General features: G+C 44.1%; 3 protein-coding genes across 4 annotated transcripts in view; all 3 read left to right on the forward strand.

The window, feature by feature from the left end:
• The window catches only part of LOC143008753 (CXADR-like membrane protein), a 249425-nt gene that overhangs the window by 139143 nt on the left and 86124 nt on the right, over positions 1-24158 (forward strand). The window lies entirely within an intron of this gene.
• Positions 386-4760, forward strand: LOC143008744 (ferroportin). The gene is given in 8 exon segments (XM_076160626.1): positions 386-479; positions 564-637; positions 740-920; positions 1181-1296; positions 1472-1598; positions 1714-1988; positions 2628-3282; positions 3557-4760. Coding segments are annotated over 8 exon segments (1782 nt in total). The 3' UTR covers positions 3817-4760.
• On the forward strand, positions 6546-23910 carry rapgef5b (Rap guanine nucleotide exchange factor (GEF) 5b). Of its 2 annotated transcripts, XM_076160623.1 has the most exons (18): positions 6546-7059; positions 10045-10175; positions 10868-10968; positions 15097-15184; positions 15390-15525; positions 15622-15719; positions 17669-17699; positions 17824-17902; positions 18704-18853; positions 19082-19179; positions 19396-19518; positions 19631-19809; positions 19989-20079; positions 20215-20265; positions 20608-20695; positions 20838-20902; positions 20990-21044; positions 22160-23910. In XM_076160623.1, exons 1-18 carry the CDS (start codon positions 6880-6882, stop codon positions 22276-22278), a joined length of 1863 nt encoding a protein of 620 aa, XP_076016738.1. In that variant the 5' UTR covers positions 6546-6879; the 3' UTR covers positions 22279-23910. The 2 variants fall into 2 exon arrangements, with proteins under 2 accessions (XP_076016738.1, XP_076016740.1); XM_076160625.1 differs by lacking the exons at positions 6546-7059; positions 10045-10175 and having other exon boundaries at positions 10182-10968.

Here is a 24158-nt window from a genome sequence, read left to right on the forward strand (position 1 = left end):
CTGGCACTTTCATACAATAGTGCACCTTTAACACTGCGATGTTATTAAGCCTTTCAAACTACTATAGCTTGAATTCCAGCTCTCGGGAAAGACAGCATCCCCAATGTAGCACACATGGCACAAGACACATGTGAGGTGAGGAACAACAGCGAGGACTGAGAGTACGACACCACAACCAAGGTGATGAAGGACCCTGCTTTGATTCATGAGTGCCTCAAGTTTTGCCTGGTTAAAGTTTGAACAGCTAAAGCTATTTTTCTTTTACTGTTGCCGTACCTGTATAGCTTCTGAAAGAAATAACACTTTCTTTACATCTTCTGTATGTTTGGAATGTGTTCAATAGTTTGTGAAATAGTTTTTGTGATGTATAATCCCACACTAGGCAATGTCCCAGCAAGCAGATGCCCCCCGCCGTGATGGGGTGGTGGTCGAGTTTGAGTCTGAAGATGCAAGAGTTAAAAAGGCCAGGAGTATACCAGGTGACCTCTACGCTCTACGCTCCGTATGATCAGTGTAAAGCCATGTGTTCAGCTGTGTCTGACATCCATGTGTTTCCTCTAAAGGGTCGGCTCTTATCTACCTCAAGGGTCCCAAGTTTCTCATCTACATCAGCGGAGCCTTGTCAATGTGGGTAAGAGTCATTTTCTCAAATCTAAGAGATAAGATATTGGACCTTAAAATAACTGCGAGGTGCCAAAACCGCTCACATCATCCGAGTGCTAATTTGCATAATGATGAGCTCTCCCGCTGTGTTAATCAGGGCGACCGCATGTGGCACTTTGCAATCTCTGTGTTCCTGATTGAGCTGTATGGACGTAACCTGTTGTTGACTGCCGTGTTTGGACTGGTCGTGGCGGGGTCAGTGCTCCTACTCGGGGCTCTGATTGGCGACTGGGTGGATCGCAATCCCAGGAATAAAGGTAAGCACCCGCAACTTTGTTTCAACAGGACATTTAAAACGTGGGGCACGTAGTTCTGAGTCCCGGGCCCAGACGTCTGCTGTGCTCCTATCCCACCAGGTAGTTAATTAAATTCTTACTGTGTCCTAATTGTAAATCAGCCCTTGATTTGATTTGATTTGATAGCGACACTGAAAAGCAGCAGGACTCAAAGCTACTTCTTTTTGTTCACACTCTTTTGGTTTTGAAAGTCTGAAACTGTCCTTTGTCCTCTATTTCAGTTGCACATGCGTCCCTCTTCATTCAGAACATCTCGGTGACAGTGTGTAGCATTGTGCTCATGTTGGTGTTCTCGTATAAGAAATGGATTGAAAAGATCTGGGATGGATGGCTCACTGTGAGTAAACGTGCACTGTGTATATTGGGAAAATATAATATTGATCGGCAAAGACACACGTGAGCTATAGCTGATGCTGTGTCCATTATCCTGCATTCTTCTTTGTGCCGCTGAGCTCCTGGCGTCTCTGCTGTTGTGTGTGTAGTAACATGTTGCATCATACAACTTACACAAGGTGATCTGTTACACGGTGGTGATCATCCTGGCAAACGTGGCGAACCTTGCGAGCACGGCGCTGACCATAGCTATTCAGAGAGACTGGATCATAGTTATCACAGGTTACAACCGACGTCACTTAGCTGGTGAGAAGGTTCAGTTTGTGATGAATACTTGAATTACACAATTATAACATCAAGTGTTGATCGATTTCTGATGAGGAAAAGCTCTAACCTCTGTGTCTTTGATTCTGACAAAAAGGGATGAATGCAACTATGAGGCGGATCGATCAGGTGACCAACATCCTGGCCCCGCTGGCAGTGGGACAGGTCATGACCCTGGCCTCCAATGTCGTTGGTTGTGGCTTCATCCTGGGATGGAACCTTGTGTCCCTCATAGTTGAGTTCTTCTTCTTGTCACGAGTGTACCGCATCGTCCCCGCTCTTTCAGTCAAACCGCCGGTGGTGGAGGTGGATCAGGCGTATCTGCAGAGGAAGGGAAGGAAAAGGTTACGAGGTACAAACTGATGTGTGCGTGTGTGTGGTTGTGATCGTTTTCAAGCAAACTTAGATCAATTGGAGAAAGAATGTAATCATAATTCAAGGGCTTAAAATCATTCAAATTGCTTCCTCTGGATGTCTAGAGAACTCCAGTTTGAAATGTGAGCCGTGTGTCCAGTAAGTTGCTGATTTCCATTGCGAAGAAATTACAAATTGAGCTGACAGGAAAGCTTCAGGGAGCAACATTGAGGCATTCATCACATCAGAGTGGTACATTAAAAAATATGACCTTATCCATCTACCTGCTATCATCACTAATGCTTGCTGTGTGAGTTGAAAAGGGGTTACATTATATAAAAGATACTTCAGAGATCTCAGTGATATATAGTGATTACAGCTTGGACAAACGGCACCTCTAGCTAAGCTCTATATTGTTCATGAAAGGTGGTGTGTTATTTAAACAGATGTCCTTTTTGTGTGCAGCTCCACGTGGTCTGCATTCCAGTTGCAGGTCATGTAGTTGATTGTTCATGGCCTACATTTAGCAGTAGGACTTCACAATGATGTAAAAGGATGAAGTTAACACATTGAGTATTTCAGCTGAATGATGAATGGCTCAAAGTGACATCATATTCCTCTGCCTCAGTAGGGGAAGACGACGCAGGAGAACCTCAGCCTGTAACAGAAGGCAAACGCAACACGAGCCTGGGGCATAAAGAAATATCCGACGTGCCCGTGTGTTTCCGGAGGTTCCGCTGGCTGGTGAGCACCTGTAAGGACGCATGGAGGGCATACTATCACCAGCCTGTCTTCCTGGCGGGCATGGGCCTGGCCTTCCTCTACACCACAGTGCTGGGCTTCGACTGCATCACCACTGGCTACGCCTACACTCAGGGCATAAGCGGCTCTCTTCTCAGTCTGCTCATGGGCGTGTCAGCCATCACGGGGCTCCTGGGCACCGTGATGTTCACCAAACTGAGGAGAACCTACGGCCTGGTTAACACAGGAGTCATCTCAAGCTGTCTCCACCTGGGATGCTTACTGCTGTGTGTGTGCTCTGTGTTTGCTCCCGGCAGCCCCATGGATCATAGTTTGCTGATACCCTACTTTAACACCAACTCCTCCGCCGGGCTCGGAGGCTTGGTGAGCCAAAAGCAAAAGCACACGTATCCTCTGAGGGTGGGCAGCAATCAGCCGCTGCTGCCCGACCGCTCCTCCATCCACTGGACCAACAACACTGTGCTGTTTGACAATGTGCCCTCCGGTACGGCGCCAGAATCCTACATCTCCATTATCCTGCTCTTCCTGGGTGTCATCACAGCACGCATTGGTGAGTACACACACACACACACACACACACACACACACACACACACACACACACACACACACACACACACACACACACACACACACACACACACACACACACACACACACACACACACACACACACACACACACACACACACACACACACACACACACACACACACACACACACAAATTTGAAAACCCTATTTTGGTGAGAAGACAAGAGGTTTCAGGCATGGCCACCAGATAACCTTTGAAACTGGAACGACCTCTGTGTTGTGTTGTTTTAGGTCTGTGGTCCTTTGACCTGACGGTGACCCAGCTCCTGCAGGAGAACATATGCGAGTCAGAGAGGGGAGTTGTCAACGGCGTGCAGAGCTCCATGAATTACTTGATGGACCTGCTGCACTTCATCATGGTCATATCCGCACCGCAGCCGCAGCACTTTGGCATCCTGGTTATCATCTCGGTATTATTCATCACCACCGGACACACAATGTACTTTCTCTACGCACACAAAGCCAAAAGAAAACCCCCCCTCGACACATAAGGATCGGACATGGACAGATTCTCGCTTTTCACCCGTGAAATGAACGAGTCTGTCCTGATCCCACAGCAATCAGTCCACTCCCACTCTGCCATTGATTTTGGCACCACGCAGTGAACATCTGTCCACCCCTGGGTGACTCTTTTCCTTTCTTTCATGAAATAAAAGTGCCACAGTAGCAAACAACACCTCAGGTTAACCAGAGTCAGAGAGAGAGAGAGAGCGTGAGAGAGAGAAAGAGAAATAGAAAGATAGAGAGAGGAGAGAGAGAAGGTTAGGGTGACAACAACAGATGCAGCGTTTCGACCTACAGGGGAGAAGTCCTTAGATAATTCATAGCAGGACACAAAGGTAAGGCTAAAGGTTTTGAATTATTCTTCATGGGATGGAAGACAAAAGAAGAGATTGGTGAAGATAGTAGTAGATAGTAGATAATCAAGATGAAGGAGTCTCATCCTAAGCAGACTTAGATCCTCTAGAGTTTGGTTACAGAGTTCCTCTGAATGAACCAATACCAACGTGACGCAGAAGTAGACAAGAGAAAATATGAAGTCCATGCCCTTTACAAAACCCCGCAGGATTACTGCAACACTTTCAGCAAATGTGCCTGTTATCACATGCAGCGTTTTGGATGGATGAACCAACGATTACACAGAAGGTGATGCTGTAATGAGACTTTAAATGAGGACATAGCATGAAGACCCTAACAAATGCGTCTCTGTCTGCTTAAGAATATTCCAGGATGTGTGAAACGGAGCATAAAGGGAACTTGACGTGAGATTGTTTCTCTGTGGATGAATCAAGGAAACATTTGGCTCAAAAATTTGGCTCATTTCATCCTGGGTTATGGATTAAAAACAACATAATCAACATTTGTCATAAAAAAGAAATGCCAAGTACTGCAAACTACTTGCTAAACTACTTTAATTGCTTGTGTACTTAGATAAATGAAAATAGCTTCCTAGTTTCCTTCACTTATAAACAGAGTGATATTAGTTTTATTGGATAAGTAATCTTCATTTTGAGACATTTTTGAAATCAGGATAATTGTATGTTGAGAGCAAACCTGTGTGACCCGTCTTCTGTATTAGCCTAGATTTTGCTTCAAACTTTTGTTGAATTAAACATTATCATACCTCAGCTCAAAACCAGAACCTGGTTGGGAATAAGGCGACTACTCTCAGCTACCATGTTTTCATATCTTCTTCATGTACAGTGAAAATAACATCAAAGGTGGATTTTCTGTCATTACAATTAGCTCCACATCTCATTATATTTGTATCATTTCCTGTGAGCTTTCGGTTTTAAGCTGTGTTGTCCCTATTTGTCTCAGACTGATCGTGATGATTAAAAAATAAAGATGAATGAATGAAGTTGACTTTTGCATCACATATTCTGCAGACCATAGTATTATGAATGTACTGCCTGATGGATTTCAGGTCACAAGGCAAAAACACTGAAACCGCATGTGTGAAAATTAAATATTTAATTTAATAGTCAATGTGAATCTTTTAGTCCAGAGTTTAAAGTTAACCTTGACTCTTGTGTAAAAATGTTGAGGAGTAACATCACGTCCATACACTGTCCTGTCTGAACAGCGCCCCTAGAGGCTGAAGCTGGAAAGGGCCAGGTTCATTTCGCGCACGCGCATGCTAGCGCTGAAGTTACCTTTTCCGAAATACAGTTTCTAAACATCGCAGTGGCTTTTATCAAACGTAATAAATGATTGTATTTCACTGTCACTTTTGTCAGACACCGTCACACAGTACCAGAACACAGACATGGAAGACACAAACAGGACAGGAAACGCAATGTCCGAGAGAGATGCACTGCAAGCTAACATCACCTTCCAGCTACCTGCTGACATCAAAGTTAAAGAGAAGAGAGTCTGAGACATAACTTTACCTGCTTGCTGTTCCGGAAATTCCCTCTCTCATGATGTTCTTCCGTCTTCTCGTGACCAACAGGAACATTTTCGCTTCATCCTCTCATTGAAATTGTAAACATTGACCCCCGTCGCATTGACCCGGGGAGGAGGCTTGGCTATCGCGTACTTACGGGATCCTACGCAACTTGCGTAGTGAGCGCATGGGAACGCCCTCTGTTGTGTTGTATCAGCGCAGAATGGGTGAATCGTTAGAGGGAAAACTGTCATTACTGTAATTGAGTTGATTAAACACAGTTCAGTGATGAGGGTATTGGTGATGTTGTTCACCTTATACCGACTGCATTTTGAACTAGTTGCAGTTTCTTTAGAGTTGACTTTGAGACAGGTGAGTATTTGATTGCAGTTGTCCAGGTGAGATGAAATAGAAGCATGAATTATGTCCATTGCTTGTCAGTACATTGCACTATATCTTTCTGGTTAGGTCTTTGAACTTATAAATACTATCAAACTGTAGATTTTAAAGATAAAACTAGTTTGAAATTATATAAAAACGAGGGCGCATTGACTTGACTCCATTCTAGCACTTCTAAGCTCTTGTGTGGTTTACAGTAGGAGTGTAAAGATAGATCATGATTACATTTTATGACTGGGCGCTCTAATGCGACTTGTAATTATGCTTGTTGTGTCTGCTGTGGTCACAGAGCGGAGCAGTGACCACAGCAGACCCTTTACCCTTTTTTCCCTACTTCCTGCTGTGTGCTTAAATGCGCACAATGATTTCCCTTCTTGGGCTGTCCAGCTCTGCAGATGTTTCCTGAGTCCACCATGTTCCAAGCTCACCCCCCTCCCAGTAGTGAAAGGCAAGGGGAGGACAGAAAGTGGGAGTCTGTCGTTCACTCTCTCTCTTGAATGCCAATCTCGCACAGAGTCTCTGAAGCTTTCTCTGTATGAGCTTCTTTACTACAGAGCTCTCCGACATACGGCAACTGGGTTTTACTTTGGCTGCACTGACAGAGGACCTACCTACACACACACACACACACACACACACACACACACAGACACACACACACACATCGTACTGTGCACACGCCAATGCTGCTCACCTCTTCACACACATTCGTAGGAGCAGTATAAAGAGCTGAGTGGTTGAGAGTCCTGACGGAGTTGAGGCAGCAATGTCGTGGGATTGCGGCCTGAGGTACATGTTCTCAGTGCCTCCTTCACTGCAGCAGGGGGGCATGTGCGTCCTGCATGACAAGGAGGACCTTTCCAGGCTGGAGATGGTTCAGAGATTGGCCAAGGATGGATGCCGCTTCCTCCAGAACCACAGCAAGGGCACAGAGAGGACAAGAGAGGTGAGATACACATCGCTGCTACAAACAGAGTTATCACGTATGCTTGTGAGTTTCAGTAGGAAGTAATTCTATATCACTTTATTTACTGAACTATAACAAAGCCCACACAGCTACTGTATGTTTGGTTTCATCACTGAATACATCAGTCACCCTGCTCCTCTATTCTCATCATATCATTATCATCCAACTCAATTAGCTTACTCTCAGCTTGAATCTGCAGTTAGAGAACATTATGGTTTATTTTGCTCTGGGCTATAAGAACCACTTATTACACCCCCCTGCAGTGTCCCATTCATCATGCTGATGCTAATTTGCTGTCTGTTATTATTGGCTTCCTTACATTTCGGATTAACTCCACTCGTGTTGAAGATTAATGTTGTCATTTAGATTCTGCCCATGTTGACAAAAAAGCTCTTATAAAAGCTCTTATAGAATATTACTGGCATCGCTGGAAATATTTTGGACAAATTAAGTAGATGTTAAAAGGATATTATGATGGGACAGAGTGCATTGAGCATCTAAATGTTTAGGAATCTGTTTAATTAAAATGGATTTCATATGTGTGTTTCAAACTTGTTTGCCATGAACAGCACTTTACTCTACAATACAGAATCCTACTGTTTCTAAAATGCTGTTACACCCTGTCAGTGTGTACATACTGAAATACACAGGGAGGCGTTAGCAGCACTTCACTGGTACCTAAAAAAATCACCTGCTAAGGCTGACTGGCTGACCTCATGCTGGGATCAGCTTCTCCCTTCCTGCAGCTGTATCAGCGCGTCCAACAATGGCAGGAAGAGTTGACGCAAGTGGCTCCACCAGACCACCATGCCAAGACATTGTGTGGTTTCAGGGTGGATTCCACTGCATCAGGTCGTTGACCTTTCCTCCAAACACAAGCCAGGGGGTTACTTATGTTCAAATTCAATAGAATGACCTTTTGTCTGCAGTAGACCCACGTCGATCTGCTCGTAATCAAATTGTTGTATCACACAATAAAGTGAAACACTTTGTTTTGTGAAGCCTGTTACATAATTGAGCTGAGAGGGGGAAAACAGGAGTGTACTTCTGTTTGCATCACTCCTGTAATCCTGGAGGTAATGGCTGGATATGGTGACCATCTGACATTATATGGAAATATGGAGATTATATGAGATTATCTAGGGACCAGATTAAGGTTGATGTAAACTAATTCAATGATGCTTCAATGAACATCTTCCGTGCGGCTCATATATCTAAGCTTGACATCAGAAAGCTCAGCTCTAGGGGTGCTATGAAAATGCAAGAGATTAGTGTTGGTGTCCATGTTGGGAGGACTTCTGTGATAAAAGCACGCTGAGGTCACCTCCAGGCTACAGAACGATGTGTTCAGCTCTTCCCCACCACAAGCATCCACTCCATGAATCCTATCGCTTTTGTATTTGGTACACTGGCAACCAAAGTCATATGTGATTTCCCTTAGGCTTTCAAAGTCACTAGCACCGAAACAATAATGATGTACGTCACACCCTGAAAAAAACAGACCCGCCAGCGTCTCGATCCTGAGAACCAGGATGCTCATCGGCACTGCTCTCAGCTTTCTGGGAAGAGTTTCCATCACTCCCCCTGACATCAGGTCACAGGTCCTGCCACAGCATAATACAGTCTGTTATTACCCAGATAAAAGAAAGTTTGTGCATGTGTGTGTGTGTACGTAGAGCGAGGACAAATGCTGACTGAATGTGTTCTTGATGATTTGTAATAGACAATATTTATCTGTCTTTGCTTGGCGTCATGAATCACAGCACTGAAGGAACAGCCAGTAAACATTCCCATTAAAGGGCCTCTGAGTGTTAGGACTTATCACGTGCCTATTCAAGTGTGTAATGACTGTGTAGAAAACGTGTCCGTGCCCGTGTTGGACACTGTGTGCCTCTGCAGCTCATCTGTGCATCAGGGAAGGAAATCATCTATTTTTAATGTTTGTCCTCACTGACTGACACACTTTGTGATGCACTCTGATCTATTTTTCTCAAATTCAAATGAGACATGTTTCCATTTTTTTTTGTCCCCAATTTGACTTTTTAGGGGCAAAAATGTAGAATAATGGCATCCCCTGGTTATTTGTGACCCTGGTGTGTGTTGGCATGTTGTGTTGATGCACACATATGTAAGTGTTGTGGCCATGTATCTATTTGCGCGCATGTACAACTAGATCAGTAATAATATGACAGGAAGCCTGCATTTTCTGTGCAATAGACAATTTCGGACAGAAAACTGTAATCACTTCAAACCCGTCTGTCCGGCTAATTGCGTGCACTGAGGCTTGGGTTGCATTGACTGATGGGTGAGTGGAGGGGGGGGGGAAGGGGGAGGTGAAGCATGACGAGTGCGTAAGGAGGAGCATACAATGAACAAAACCATATCTTCAAACCAGACCACTTACTGCCAAACAGCCACAAGCCATCTCTGTCCTTTCATTGGAATTGCCATCATTCCGTTGAAAATGCAGTTTACAATGAGCAGTGCTTCCCCTTCGATTCTAATGGATCAGGCCAACAGTGGTACATCCATCAGACCCGGCAATCAGTGAGACAACTCCATATATGCTCTACCGTGAGTCAGACTGTAAACCACCGAAATCATTTTGAGTTTACAATCTTGACACGCCAGACAAACAGTCCGGGCTGCTTAACATATTGTAAATAGGTCGTCTCTAGACACAACCCATCATTTGATACCTTCTGAGTACGAATCTGTAATTAAAATATGTATGAGACTTTCATGTTAATCCCTGAATGGACCCCACCGATAAGGACTGAATAATGATCTATGGAAATGCTCTTTCATTTACAGTGCTGGAGTATTATGATGGAAATCAGTGGTGATGTGTGTGAGTGGGAGAAAATACAGGGGAATCTCCTTGGTGATAACTCACTCCCTCCCTCTCCTACCCTCCGTCCTTTTTCTCCCTCCCTCTCTCTCTCTCTCTCTCCCTCTCTCCAGCCTCAGCGTGACGAGGCAGTCCGTGTGCATGTGAGGGAGAGGGGCCGCGATGTGCTCGTTCTCCAGAGGATGTCGTCAGAGCAGTCATCAGCGAGGGGAGGGGAGAGAGGAGAGGAGGCGAGGCACAAGAGGTAAGCCCCCCGTTTCCCTCCCTCTCTCTCACACTGTATCTCTCACTTGGCACCGTCCACTCTCATCAGTCTCCCTCTATGCCTCTCTGGATCACACACTCACTCATGCATACTTGCATCACAGCTCCCTACACCGAAATGACAGCGTTAAATACACAAAGGTAAGGAGCTTTTGGCTTGTGAGTCAGGGCTCTGCAGGCTGGCTCGCACCATTCAACCCATTCAGCCTTGGGAGTGGAGAGCTTTTCAGCAGTGAATTGACTGGGGAAACCTCAGCACACTAAAGGGACAGACAGCAGTGGACACCGCTCTGTAGCACCTCCAGGTGGATGGATGCATGAGTAAAGGGGGCATGCAGCAGTAACCACAGCAACGGTGCCGGCGTAAGGGCACAGGGACCCCGCAAGGATGGGTTCTCGGCCACAGCCCCTGAACCTGCAGCAGGAAGAGGGCAAGCTGCTGCATGCTGCCTTGGTGGAGCAAGAGGAGGACGAGGACGACGAGGAGGGCTCCGAGGAGAGCAGCAGCGACAGCACCAGCCGGGTGGAGGTGGTGACGATGCCCACCTTTGATGTCCCCTACTTTCGCTACATAGACGAGGAGGGGACTGAGGGGGAAGAGGAGTGGAGCAGCAGCCGCTCTCTGTCCTCCATCGAGGAGGACTCGTCCACTGACTCTGTTGTGTCCGACAGGTACACGGTGGTGTCAGGGACTCCAGAGAAGATCCTGGAACACTTGCTGAATGAGCTGATGCTGGAGGATGACCAGGGGACCACACAGGGCAAGGAGACAGGTCAGCATGCATTCTTTATCATCCTGGAAAACCTTTAGCTTCCTTTTTCTGTCTCTTTGTCAGTGTTTGGTTATGTGATCATATTTTACAGAGCAGAAGTTTTAGACATAGTTCAAATGCCTGTAGAGTATTCTGCAGACTTTATGTCTATGGCATTCCTGTCCACAGATATGTCTGTGTGTGTATGTGTGTGTGTGTGAGAGAGAGAGAGAGAGAGAGAGAGAGAGAGAGAGAGAGAGAGAGAGAGAGAGAGAGAGAGAGAGAGAGAGAGAGAGAGAGAGAGAGAGAAATAGAACAGACAGCTCCCTTTACTTTCCTTTTTGCTTTATTCTACCCGCCTCTCTCTCACTCTCTCTTTCTCTCACTCTCTCTCTCTCTCTCTCTCTCTCTCTCTCTCTCTCTCGCCCTTTCTCTGAGAAGCTGGGACAGCAGCCCCCTCTGGGCAACATGACCCAGCAAATCATACGCGATCTTTCCCCGAGTGACTCTAAGTTTTGGCCTGTTGGTTTAAAAAGGCAGCGACAGACGGGAGTTCATATATTTTTTGGAGTGAGTGCTTGATGACATACTGTCCATACTCACAGCAGAGCAGAGACAAATCAGCACACGTCCTCTCATCCCAGCACTGTTGCCAAGGCAGAAAAGTCTCTCTGTGGCCGATTCTGGAAAAGTGGCTCAATGACGAAAGGAAACAGACTGAGAACACAAGTAGAGTCAGTGAGGGAGAGAAAGACAAGCAGCAGACAGAGTTGGGAACCCTGCCGAGTAGAAGAAAATGGAAACGCAGAAGGGGGGGGATTTCTTTCCTGGGAAATGGATGTGGTCACAGATGATCTCCCATCAGGATGGATGGGGGCTAACCTCACAGCAGAGACCATTGCTCATTCTTGATGAGGAAGTAAATTGAATTGATCTACATGTCCTCTGTCCTCTCAGGATGCTGCAATGCAGGACGGGGCTATGGCAGTGCAGTTGTAATATTTTATTGCTGTGATTTAGTGTGCAATATTCAACATAAGATGAATTATTTAGATCCCCGGGGGAAACAGGGCGAGACATGCTTTGTCTCGTTTCCTTCAGTTAGCGCATTCACAAACAACCTCTCCGCACTTTACATGTAAGCTAATTTCCTGTGGGGTTTGAGGCTGTGGTGAGTAGTTGATGGATCACTCCCCATTAGCTGGCCTTACTAGGAGTGTATGGAAGTGAAGACTCCACTGAGAGCTGTGTGTGTACCAGGGTCAAACTACCACAGAGGAGAAAGAATTAACTGAGTCCTGACGAGCATATTGATCTGCGCTTGATGATGGTTGATAGTGCGGCTCAGGTCAGCCTTGGTGTTTGTGTGCGAGTACTGCAACTCTGTAGGCTGTAGTGCTCCGTGCTCGTGCTGAGTTTGCCCCTGGAGAGTCATCTCAGCAGAAGATGAAGAAGGATGACAGCTCCAGAGCCATGATTTCATCAAAAAGAGATTTATTTGAACATCTATCAAGCCCTCCGTTTGGGTCTCTCCCTCAAAAACCACCCAGGGAGGATGTGAGAGTAAAGCCGTCTGTGGTTCATGACTGATAACGCAGACGGATTTGAAGGTTGTATTTATGAAATATAGGTTCATTTGAAAGCCTTTTTCTTTACCTGGTTTGTGATGAATGTATCCAATAGACGACACATGTACGTGCTAATTTCAGAAGCTGCATTGATCAATTTTAACACAGCTTATTGAAATGCAAAATGGCAGATTGATTGGCAGACTGATTGACTGGGCGACAGATTGATAGGCTTGATCAATGAATCCATTTTACATTTCCTCACAATGGGAAACTAAATGACCTTGATTTAAAAGTACAGTGGCTAAATGAGGGCTAAAATTAGAAATCTAACTTGTATGGTGCCACAAAAGACCAGAACATCAAAGGCAAAGGAGAAACATTTCATCTATTGCTTTGTTTGCATTTAATCATTAATGCATTAGTCTCTGATTTTTCCAGGTCTTTGCTACAATGAAATATTAATACTGTTTGCAGACCCAATTGGCACAGCTTGTATAGTACTACATGTGTGAGTTTGAGGATAAAATAGACAAATACAGAGTGGGATGAGTGAGTCGTGTGTCTGCGAGTAGATGATCTGTATTGTTTGCTTGCTTTGTATGAAGTCATGTTGCTGTGTCCTGTGTGCTGTACGGGGGCTGGATGTGCGTTTGTAGCCCCTCATAAGCAGCGAGTGATGCATCTCCAGCTGCTCTGTGCGGATTAACATAATGATGTCAGCCAGTTCTATGGACCAGAACGCACACAAAGGCCCGGGGAAGCAACTGTGAAATTAAAGAGCTGAATTTACAATTCTGGGTGTGGGACACACTTATAAGGGGGGGACGGGAGACGGGTGGTCCGTCCTAACAGGATTTGTACAGCGTTTCCTTGTGGCGAAGCATCACAAATGGCTGTTGCCGAGGCTTCGTCTTTAACTCCTACCTCAAAACTCATTTCAGAGTTGAATTGGATTGAATTGCGGCTGATGTTCTGAACCCGACCCAAACGCAAGAGCTGTACGACTCCACTCGACTAAATAAAATACAATAAAGGTTTCAGTCTGAACCCCCCAAAATTGTCCAAACACAACTTTAACTTGACAAAATTCTGTCAGATGGACCTGAAACCAACCAGTAGGCAACCGTAACATTCTTACAGCAGCACCTGTTTCATGATAATCAATAAACACAATCAATATTTGCTTTCAGTTAAAAAAAAAACTCCAAGAACATGAATTTTTGAACTCGACCCTGAACAGTCAGGTCCCATTGCGTCTGCACAGTTATGTCAGGTATCTACCTACCATGTTTTCCAATGTCCACTGAATAATTTACATTTGAATATTTAGCTTGTGAGGGTTTATTTAGACTTATGTAAGCTAGCGTTAACCCAACTCCTCTGTACATTGCTGTAGCACAATAAAGTTTAAGTGTTCCATGGAGTGGATGACTAACATACCACATTAAAACAAAAAAAACAGTTCTAACAGGCTCATTCTGCTGTGCTATGCTAACAGCCTGTGCGGCTCTGTTATGTATTGATTAGCAGCAGGCGGCACTTTGTAGCTGTGGTTCCGCGCTAACAGCAAAAACAAACTGATTTACTGTAAAAAAGGAAGAAGCCTGACATAAACATAGGAAAGCCTATTTCCTCCTTAATAAAACAAGCAAAACACCGGCCAGATGCAAAACACTGCAGCCCAAACCAGCTGTGTAAATCTATAGAATCAAAAGCATTATGTGACGTCGTCCTGGATTTATGATTATCCGTAATCTTTTCTTCTCTATATAGGCCTTTTCAGATATCCTGAGTTTAAACTACTTCGCTTTCCCGTGTGTGTATTGCAGGGGTGGGCAAAATACGGCCCGCGGGCCACATCTGGCCTTTTGCACTTTTCAATGCGGCCCGCCGAACATGGGTCTGCATACTTCAATATATACTGATTTCATTCACATAATGGTGTAAAGCCTGCGTTATGTTGCCGTCATCTCACTGTAATTGTAGTTCAAGCATTCCTGTGGCCCTAAATGCTTAATGTAAACACATTAGGATGATGGCTGAGCCCCATCATATTGCCTTTTTTCTTGCTCTGTACAAACGCAGACTTAATGAGAGGTTACAGTCCACTGACTCATAGGGTTGAAGATAAGTACAGAGATGCTTGTTGTATACATCACATGAGATTAAAGATGCCAGGCACTGTAGACTCTGCTGTTGATTTGTTCCGGTCCGAGCGCGTATCAGCACGAGTCATTATGTAAGAATGATGTGCAGTTGAAAGGTCACTCACATTATGTTGGCCTCTGGAACGACTCTGCTTAGAGCTTGTTAACCGATGTTTGACAGTGATGATTGAACTCTCCTTGTTATTGAAATGGGAATAAGCAAAAGCCATGTCTCTGCAATATCCTGTGTATCCAGTACGACCTCAGTGAATGTTTGTATTTATGTTATGGTTTTCATCTATTGTTATTTAATTTCTTCCTGCTGTAAGATATCTTGAATGTTATATAATTACTGCCACACACTCTCTAAATTTGTGCAATTAAATAAGTATTCAGATTTTAATGTGTGTGTGCGTGTGTGTGTGTTTCAGATTCCCTTCTGGATGACTTCTTGCTGACCTACCCAGTGTTCATGTCAACCAGTGATTTATGTCAAGCTCTGCTCGGACAATATCCTTCCTCAAACTTAGGAACATGACGTCATAGTCTCACACACTGGATGAGAAAGACTATATGTATTATACAAATACGACACTACAGCTGCTTGACTTTCATTCATCCAACAGTCTGTCTGTCTTGCTACCCATCCTCCATTCTTCAGTCAGCAGCCAGATCTCCCATTGTGCCTGACCTAAAAGCCTTAACCTAACCTCACCTATTGCACCAAGCGATACAGGGGGAAAGAGGACAGGAAGGAGGCTCTGGAGAGGAAAGGAAAGGTTTTGCACCTGGTGTCACAGTGGGTCGCCCTCTGCAAAGGCTTCCTGAGAGAGGACGAGCACGTCCAGTTGTTTATGAAGGTAGGAAAAAGGGAAAAGGGTGTCAACCGGGCTTGAGGGAAGCTTAATCTGAGCATAAGAGGCAGCGCTACAGTGAAAATGTATGTTTCCTCACAGACTCTGTTTCGTTACGTGTTGGATGATCTTTACGAGTATCCGGCCCTGGAGAAAGATGTGAGGGAGCTGCAGAGACTCTACCCGACGCATCGCAGACAGTGAGCCACCATTTCAGAACTGACCTTGTTTGTCATCATACCTAATAAGCATAAATAATGTGTGAATCTCTGCATGAAGCCTGAGCATGTGGAATACTAAGTAAGAAACGTGGCTGTTCTGATCTAAACCAAGCACGTTGACTATCTGTTCTGACAGTACAAAGCCAGAGCCTCTTCTTCTCTGCATGTTGCCTTTATTTAGCTTCTCACTTTCATCAATGAATCCATTCAGACACTGCAGAGTAATTGCAGTGTGCTGGCGTGTGTTTTTCACAGAAGTAGAAAAGGTCACAGCGCTCCTTATCTTGAATCTCCAAAAATGCTGACATTTTCAGAACTAATAACAAGATGTCACTTGAATTTTTGTCACTTGTCAGGAGAAAAAAAGGACACTGTGAATAAATGTTGATGGCGTCAAACGGATGAAAGTATTGTATAACATATATTACAATATATTATATAATCCAAACAAAGCACATCTGGCACACAATCTGGATTTATGTCTTTAGAGGGAATCTATTATCTAGCTTTAAATGTGCTAGTGACACAAACTGAAAAAGAGAATATTGATTATTGGCAAGCGCCGGCAACAGAACTGTTGAATTGGGATTCCTCAGTTTGATTATGATAAGCAGCGCCGCCTTGATCATTTACAACCGGTGTAAACAACCCCCCCAGACAAGCTGCCACACACGTCTCCCTTCAACCACAGCCTCCTCCAATCACAGCTCATCCCAGGGGAGGCGCTCCTGCCACCTGACACCCCCCCATTACAGACCATCATCCATCCATCCGTCTATCCTCCATAATGACCAATCCAGTGCCAGTGAAGATAAATCCACCTGACACAGCCGCCAATATGTCACCTCCTTTGCTGCAGCTCGTACTTTATTCACCTTTAAATCTGAACAATCCAGATACAGATCACCTGCTTTGTTAAACTGGTGGACTTTGCACGGATTTCCCTAATTGACGCACTCAACTATTTATGAGCTTTTTCCTCAGCCGAGCTCCGGGGGGGGGGGGGGGGGGGGGGGGGGGGACACGGCCGACTGCTTTGTTGCATCCTGCTGCTGAAAAAAAAGCTAAAAGCTGCTTTTGTTATTAGCAAGAAAAGGAAGCAATTAGCTGTCTTAACTGTCATAAATCAGCTCCATGCAGCTGAGGAATCCCCTTAAAAATCATACTTGCGTTGCATTATCATAAACCACATTCAGCTCTCTCTTGACAGTGGGCATCATATTTTTCATTAGTGTGGGACTTCTGCCGGGCAGTAGAGGGGGGGAGTGTGTCCCTCAGGGCAGGCTTTGTGCCAACGTGCCTTATTGTGATGCAGGGCCCAGTGAAGGCTGAGGGATGATAATGGACACGGGGCTATCCATCATGCTCGCCCAGCCTAACTGATGAGAATTAGGTGATTAAACGCAAGGGATGAGATTGAACGGTGGAGAGACGAGGAAGCACTCTAATCTAGCCGCAACTCGGAGTTTTAATCATAGACTAGATGAAGCACGGAAGTGTGTACGTTCACTCTACCACTACATTCTGATTATAGACATGTGGTTGTTTCCGCGCAAGACGAAGTGGCAGTGTGAAGGAAAATCCAAACAGTGCAGAATCTTTTTTGCAAAATTAAGAAAAACTGTTGATCATTACAACACTTTCTATCTGTCTGTCTGTCTGTCTGTCTGTCAACAATTTATTTGCATCTTCCCCAATCAATTTGAGCTCTGTTGCCACAATAGTTTGCATGTCTGTCTAAGTCTCACAAAAACTGCCAAACATTTGCTCCCACATCTAATGCAAAACAAGAAGCAGAATTTGACCTGGACCTGCCACAATAAACTCTCTAAACGTGTCGCAGGTGTAGCATCTGTCTTTCTAGCTTTGTGTCTGTGTCACTATATGATGGAGCCCTTCACTGAATCATTCGCTTCCTCTTTCTGCAGCACCGTGGATGAATATTCTCCTCACAGAAAGGTAATTGTTCTTGCTCTGCGCTATTGTTCTTACATCTTCCGTTAAAGTCGTTGTTCTGTAATTCCACCTAAACGTTCAATGTTCTCAGGCAGCATGAATGTGTGTCAAATGTCCCCTCCTGTAGAGCAAAGCACTTTTCCACCAATTGAGCTTTAAAGAGAATGGGCTCCCCTCCAGAGGCACACAGACGGATACCAAGGAAGGTGAGTCATATAAATATGGATTTCTTGGCACATTCCTCCCGTCATACGTTATTTCCAAACTAGCTTTGCGCTTACGATTTCTTGTGACCTGAAGATCTTTTATCTACCTTTGTTGAACGCACTTATTGTAAGTCGCTTTGGATAAAAGCGTCTGCTAATTGACCCTAATGTAATGTAATGTAGCTGAGAGGAAACGTGTAATCTGAGGAACCAAACAATGGGAATCCTTCTAAGGAATGAATGACGTCCACAAGGCAAAGTGCTTTTTGTCTTATTGACGCATAGGCGAGTATCCGTAAAAGCTCTGTGAGAAATATGATGTCTCTGTAGCGCCTCCTACTGGCAGCACAGAGGAATCATGACATCAACTGTCTCATGTACCTGGGTGGAAGGAGTTGTGGAGGGAAGCCACTCCATAATCTTACAGACTGATGCTTTACTGTCTTTCCTCAGACATCCTCAGACAACCAATGTGCAATGGGAGTCATAGGTGGGGAAGCAGGCAAGCAGAGAGAACCGCAAGATATAGAGGAGATGGATGGAGTTATAATCCATATAGCACCTTGTAGAAGGAGAAGATAAGAGTGTAATAAAGTGCTGGAGGTGGCGGAGCTGGTTCTCTGTCTCTGGTTGAAAGTGTGACAGAATTCCACTGAGGTGTAGTCAGAATTGAACCTCTGCTCCAGGCCACTGCCCCCCTGAATGATCTGAGCCACCTCTGTCAAGGCAAAACTGCACTTAATGAAACAGCAGCACATTCTTCTCACACCACGCTGAACAAATGTTTCCTCTCTGTCCCAGTGCTGTGCCATGTCTATATGACCATGGACTCCTACCTAAGTATGAGGGCCCACACTGGGGTTCAGGCGCAGGAGCTGCTGCAGGCAGTGGCAGAAAGGATGGATGTCCCTCAGGGGGAACTGGCACTGGTGGCCGTCACGTACCCGGGAGGTAAACACACGACCACCACCACAGAAAATGTTCAGGCCCAGACATGAACGTGTAAAATGAGAATCTGTCTCCCTGCTGACAACAATTAACTGGAACAAGCACTTGCAATCCTGTAATGTAACACCACTCCATGTTATCAAGCCTGTGTGTCCTATCTCACACCAGCAACAAACTACCAACATGTTTTTAATGAGATTCTCCATGTTTGTGTCTTTTCCTCCCCTGCAGGTCGGCTCCTTCTGCAGCCTCAGGACAGAGTCTACTCAGATTCTTTGAGGGCAGTAGGGAGGCTACACGTGTGCCGAAAGGACGTGGGTGAAGTCCTGGTAGGATCATAATATATGTCTGTCATTTGAACAATATTGTGAAGAAGGTCTGCACGCTGGCTGATGGAGCATTTCTTACACTCATCAGTTTCTGTTAGGAGCATCGTTAGCATAATCCCTACCTTGTGTTATTTCTTCAAATCTGCTAAAATGACAGAAGTGTAAATTCCTGATTTTGTCATCTTGGGGAATTGATGCTATATATTCCCTCTGCAGAACCCCTTCACAGACAACTCTGAGCTGCAGCAGAGAACCGCTCGCCTGCTCAGCTTAAACACATGGGACGTGGCTGTGGCCCTCACCAACTTCGACTGGAGCATCTTTGACTCAATACACGAGGTACTCTCACTATAAAAGCCTCAAACACAGCATGAAACAACAGGAAGACTGAAAGAGTTACATGCACATTCACCCTCTTTAACTTCTGAACTCTTGTGTTCTTCTTTTACAGCAAGAACTTGTATATTTGGTCTTCAGCCGCCATGCAAACAGTGGGCACACGGTGGCGCTAGAGCTGCTGCTACAGCGCTGCAACGAGGTCCAGCTGTGGGTGATGACTGAGGTGCTGCTGTGTCCAACACTCTGCAAGAGGGTCCAGCTCATCAAGAAGTTCATCAAGATTGCAGCCCAGTTAGTAACTTGCTAAACAATGTATTCTATAGATCATGCATTTTTGTTTTGTTTACACTATTCTCGAATAGAATCCTTTCTCATTAAGGGAGCGTTACTGAGGTTTACATGTGCATGCTGCCCCCTCTGGTGGCAAATCAGTGAACTGCATGTAACCCGTCCTGCATTGCTCTTTGCAGCTGTAAAGCACAGAGGAATCTCAACTGTGTGTTCGCCATCATCATGGGCCTAAACACCGCAGCTGTTAGCCGCCTCAGTCACACATGGGAGGTAAAGATCTGTTTGATATGTTTTTGAAGCATTTGCTAGTAGCTTGCTAGTAGTTTATTTATTTACTAATCAATGTTAACTAATTCCAGAAACAAGTTATTTCAATGAAGACACATTCTGTTTTTGTCTCTGCAGAAAATCCCTGGCAAATTCAAAAAGCTGTTTTTAGAGCTGGAGACAATAACAGTAAGTGTGTGTGTGTGTGACTCCTCTGAGTCAGGAGCATCGTATTGAATTATACAGTATGGATCTGTTTTTGCTTTTTATAGAAATGCATGACAAACCTGATCGATGATATTGATCTGTAGTGTTATAGGGAATACACACTCATATTAACCTGCTGTGAGGTGAAATGAATCAGTGATTGTTTTTAAAGATCAGGTAGCAGAGATGATCAGCAGCACTCAACCCTCAACACTTGAGTTCTAATTGACACTGCACATGCAAACAGCCCAGCATGCATGCACAGACACACACACACGGAGCCCTGGAGAATTACACTCATTTATTGTGAAAATGTCTTCACAGGATCCTTCTCTCAACCACAAGGCCTACAGGGACTCCTTCAAGAAGATGAAGGCGCCAAAGATCCCCTTTCTTCCTCTCTTACTGAAAGGTGTGCTTGTTATTCTGGCACATCGCCGCCTCGTATCCGCTCTGACTCAAGGAACATGATGTCATAGTGTTCATAAAGCAGGTTTCAGCAACAACGGCACTTTTCCCATTGTCTCATGAAATGTTTTCCCTTTTTTTTTTAGATATCACGTTCATTCATGAAGGCAACAAGACATTTCATGACAACCTGGTGAACTTTCAAAAACTGGTACGACGATAAACCTCAATGTTCCTCTGCACAATGAGCACAGATAAGAAGAATGTCACAGTTTAATTCTCCCCTTGTGTCCTACAGCACATGATCGCAGACACAGTGCGACTCATCCGACAGTGTCAGAGAGATCACATGGGTCAGTATTCAAGTCAGCTCGGGTTATTGATTATTATCTGAAATACAGAGAGACTCTTCACAGGGAAAACAACCAATGTGTCAACCGTATCAGTTTAAAATCCATTTTATATAAGAAATGTAGCTAGATTGCAATGTTGAACTAGAGTCTAATATGGAATATTCTGCTCAAATTATATTATTATTAAATTGTATTGTATATATTTATATTATATAATTAACCCAGATCATAAACAGCTGAGAAGCTACGTGAAAACATGCATCATTGAAATAGTTAGAGTAGAGCTAAACATGGGATTTGATGCACTTTCATCTCATAAACCAGGAGACCCCCAGACCACTGCCACAATTCAAACTATGCAGCCGCCCAACAACAGCAACAACAACACACAAGCTTATCAGTGATCTTAAAAATGGCAAAACAACTTTTGTCATTTCAGCTGAACTGAGCTGCGCTGCCATATTTGTTTGCCTAAACAAACCTATGGTGAATGGATGTGGCACTGGGAAGGACTTCATAAAATTCACAAGTGATTCTAGATTAAATGAAGGATTCCATTGTAAATATGTGACTGTCCAAAAAATAAGTGATTCTAGATTGATTGATTTTTTCATCACATTGTTAATGTCTTCCTCTCTGGGTCGTAAAACCCCAACTTTAGAACCATTTAAGAACTTCCTGCTAAACCAAGCCCAACCCAGCACACTCAGGTGTGAGCATGACCTCATTGGCAGAGGTGATAAAGTATAAACACACTTCATTAATCAGTGTGCATCAAATCAAATGTTCATCCAGTTTGATATTATTCACATTGTATTGTTTACAATTTTATACAAATGTAAAATCAATGATTAGTCACTATTCAACTATTTGAATTGTCACGAGGAATTGTCAAACCTCTCCCAAAGCAGAACAAGTTGGCCAATGTGGTCTTGTTCAAATGACATAATGGCTTAAAGAGAAAGAAGCAGAAAGTTTATTTGAATTCAGAAACTAATTGTATACTGTATGTGTAAATGTATCCAGATCTTCAGTTGATGTTGATAGGATAAACTAGGAGGATTGGATGTAGCAAATACAAGTAAATATATCAAATCTGTCCTCTTTTTTTCCAGCACACGACATCGCCCAGAAGAGCAGTTCAGAAGTGCGAGCCTACGTCGATTACCTTCACATCATTGACAATCAGCAGACTCTGTTTGAACTGTCACAAAGGCTGGAGCCCCGGGCTTAGAGACAGAGCTCTCTGTGGTCTTCAGCCAGGCTGCCAAGGAGCCCAGGAGCAAACTGCTTGACCCCCGCTCCAATTCTCAGGACTCGAGACAGCGTTCATGACCTAGGCCAACCACAAGAGGGAGCCAGACTATCAGGAAAAACACGCCTGGAGTGGAAAAGGCAGCACAACACATTTTTCAGTTAAATATCCGCATAGACTCAACGACAAAGCTGACAGAGAGCTGCACAAACCACAGATGACATCATGAGATATAAAGTCATTGTTTTTATATGTATGCAGAGTTTATACACCAGAGGCAGCAGAGGGTTGTTTCATCAAGATTAACCAAAGAGTATATCAGAGGAAAAAAGTCCTTTACGCAAACGTACAGAGACTTTGAGCCAAACGGAGTCAGAGGCTCATGCAGACCAGGTCACCACATGTGACAAGTACAGCGTGTGTATGCACAACAAAGTACACAAATGGTGATCAGTGACATATTTAACAACTTCATCAAATTATTTTCATCTACTATTTTTTACATTGCAGAATACTTGTAGCGACCGCATTTCTATTCTAAGTGTAGTGAGTTAGACGAGGCTTCATCACAGCTGAGGGAGTGTGAGCGTGTGGACAGACGTGTGTGTGTGTGTGTGTGTGTGTGTGTACGCTCACGCCGTCCTTGTCAGTTGTGAGTGAGTGAGTGGGTGAAAGGTGTAAAGTTCATCCCTGTGTGAGAGTTAGAATCACTTTAGTGCCAAATATCCTCCAGATTACACATTCAAATTAAAGCTAGTTTCTCATCTTGTCAAACACACAGATACAAGCTGTAGACAATCAGTCAGCTGAAGCTCATTCTGTACTGTATATCTCTGGATTTGGCATTAAAGGGACAGTTCGCTCTAAAACATCTTGTTCCTTCTACCTGACCTGTCATCTATCCAGCCACTCCGTTTGATTTGTTGATGTTTTGTGATAGCGTGTGTGTTCCAGCGTCATACAAAGTGTGTGTTTGGCATTGAAGTGCCAGGGGATTGCATTTCATCAGGTTCTGCTGTCTGAAGCGGAGGTGTGGACAGATACTTATGGGTAAAAGGAAAAAGGTTTAGCAAACCAATAAATCTAGAGCAATAGCAGAACAAAGTACTATGGCACCTTTTGGATACAAACTGAGGAGGAAGAGGAAGAAAAGAAGCCATTTGCTCATATACAGTGTGAAGTCATGGAAAATATTGTATTCATTCTGATTCGGTCAATGAGAAACAGTCAGTTTTGCCCTCAGGTTAGGCTGATGAAGTTGGTCTTTGTGAAGTGCTGTAGATGGAATTTTGCTTTCTGTTTTTAATTTATTTGTATGTTTTGGAAGTTTAAACAACATGGTAAGAACTTAACTGCAGCATTAGTCATATTCTGAATTTAATAGACCTAATTCTATTCATCTATAAACTGATATACTGGTTAGGAAGACTTCATTATTATTTCAGAAGAATGTATTTGTTCTTTGGCTCATACTAATCATGATTCACTTTAATTTCATGTTTTACTGTGTGTGCTGATCCGTTGTTGAGAATTCGGTTGCTCTGCGTCACCCGGCAACTATGATTGACCAACAGTGTCGACTGTGCATCCAATAAAATGTTCTTCATCCAGTTTGATATTATTGTTTACAAGTCTATCTGAATATAAAATCAATGATTAGTGGCTTAAAGAGAAAGGAGCAGAAACTGACTTGTTTATTTCAATTCAGAAACTAATTGTATACTGTGTGTGTAAATGTATCCAGCTCTCCTGATGAGTCTATCATGGAAGAAATATGTTGAATACATGACTGTTGAATAAATAAGTGACTGTTGAATAAATATGTGATTCTAGAGTAAATAATTAACGTTTGAATGAAT

This window comes from Genypterus blacodes, unplaced genomic scaffold (genome assembly GCF_046128005.1).
Source record: "Genypterus blacodes isolate CSIRO-AG114 ecotype Tasmania unplaced genomic scaffold, CSIRO-AGI_Gbla_v1 ptg000107l_1, whole genome shotgun sequence".
Taxonomy (NCBI): domain Eukaryota; kingdom Metazoa; phylum Chordata; class Actinopteri; order Ophidiiformes; family Ophidiidae; genus Genypterus; species Genypterus blacodes.

Excerpts from the sequence above, each read along its gene's own strand:
- rapgef5b (XM_076160623.1), top strand. The coding sequence starts at position 6,880 with ATGTCGTGGGATTGCGGCCTGAGGTACATGTTCTCAGTGCCTCCTTCA. Across the intron at positions 15,526-15,621 it reads ACGTCCAGTTGTTTATGAAG|ACTCTGTTTCGTTACGTGTT; the intron begins GTAGGAAAAAGG and ends GTTTCCTCACAG. Across the intron at positions 21,045-22,159 it reads GTGTCAGAGAGATCACATGG|CACACGACATCGCCCAGAAG; the intron begins GTCAGTATTCAA and ends CTTTTTTTCCAG.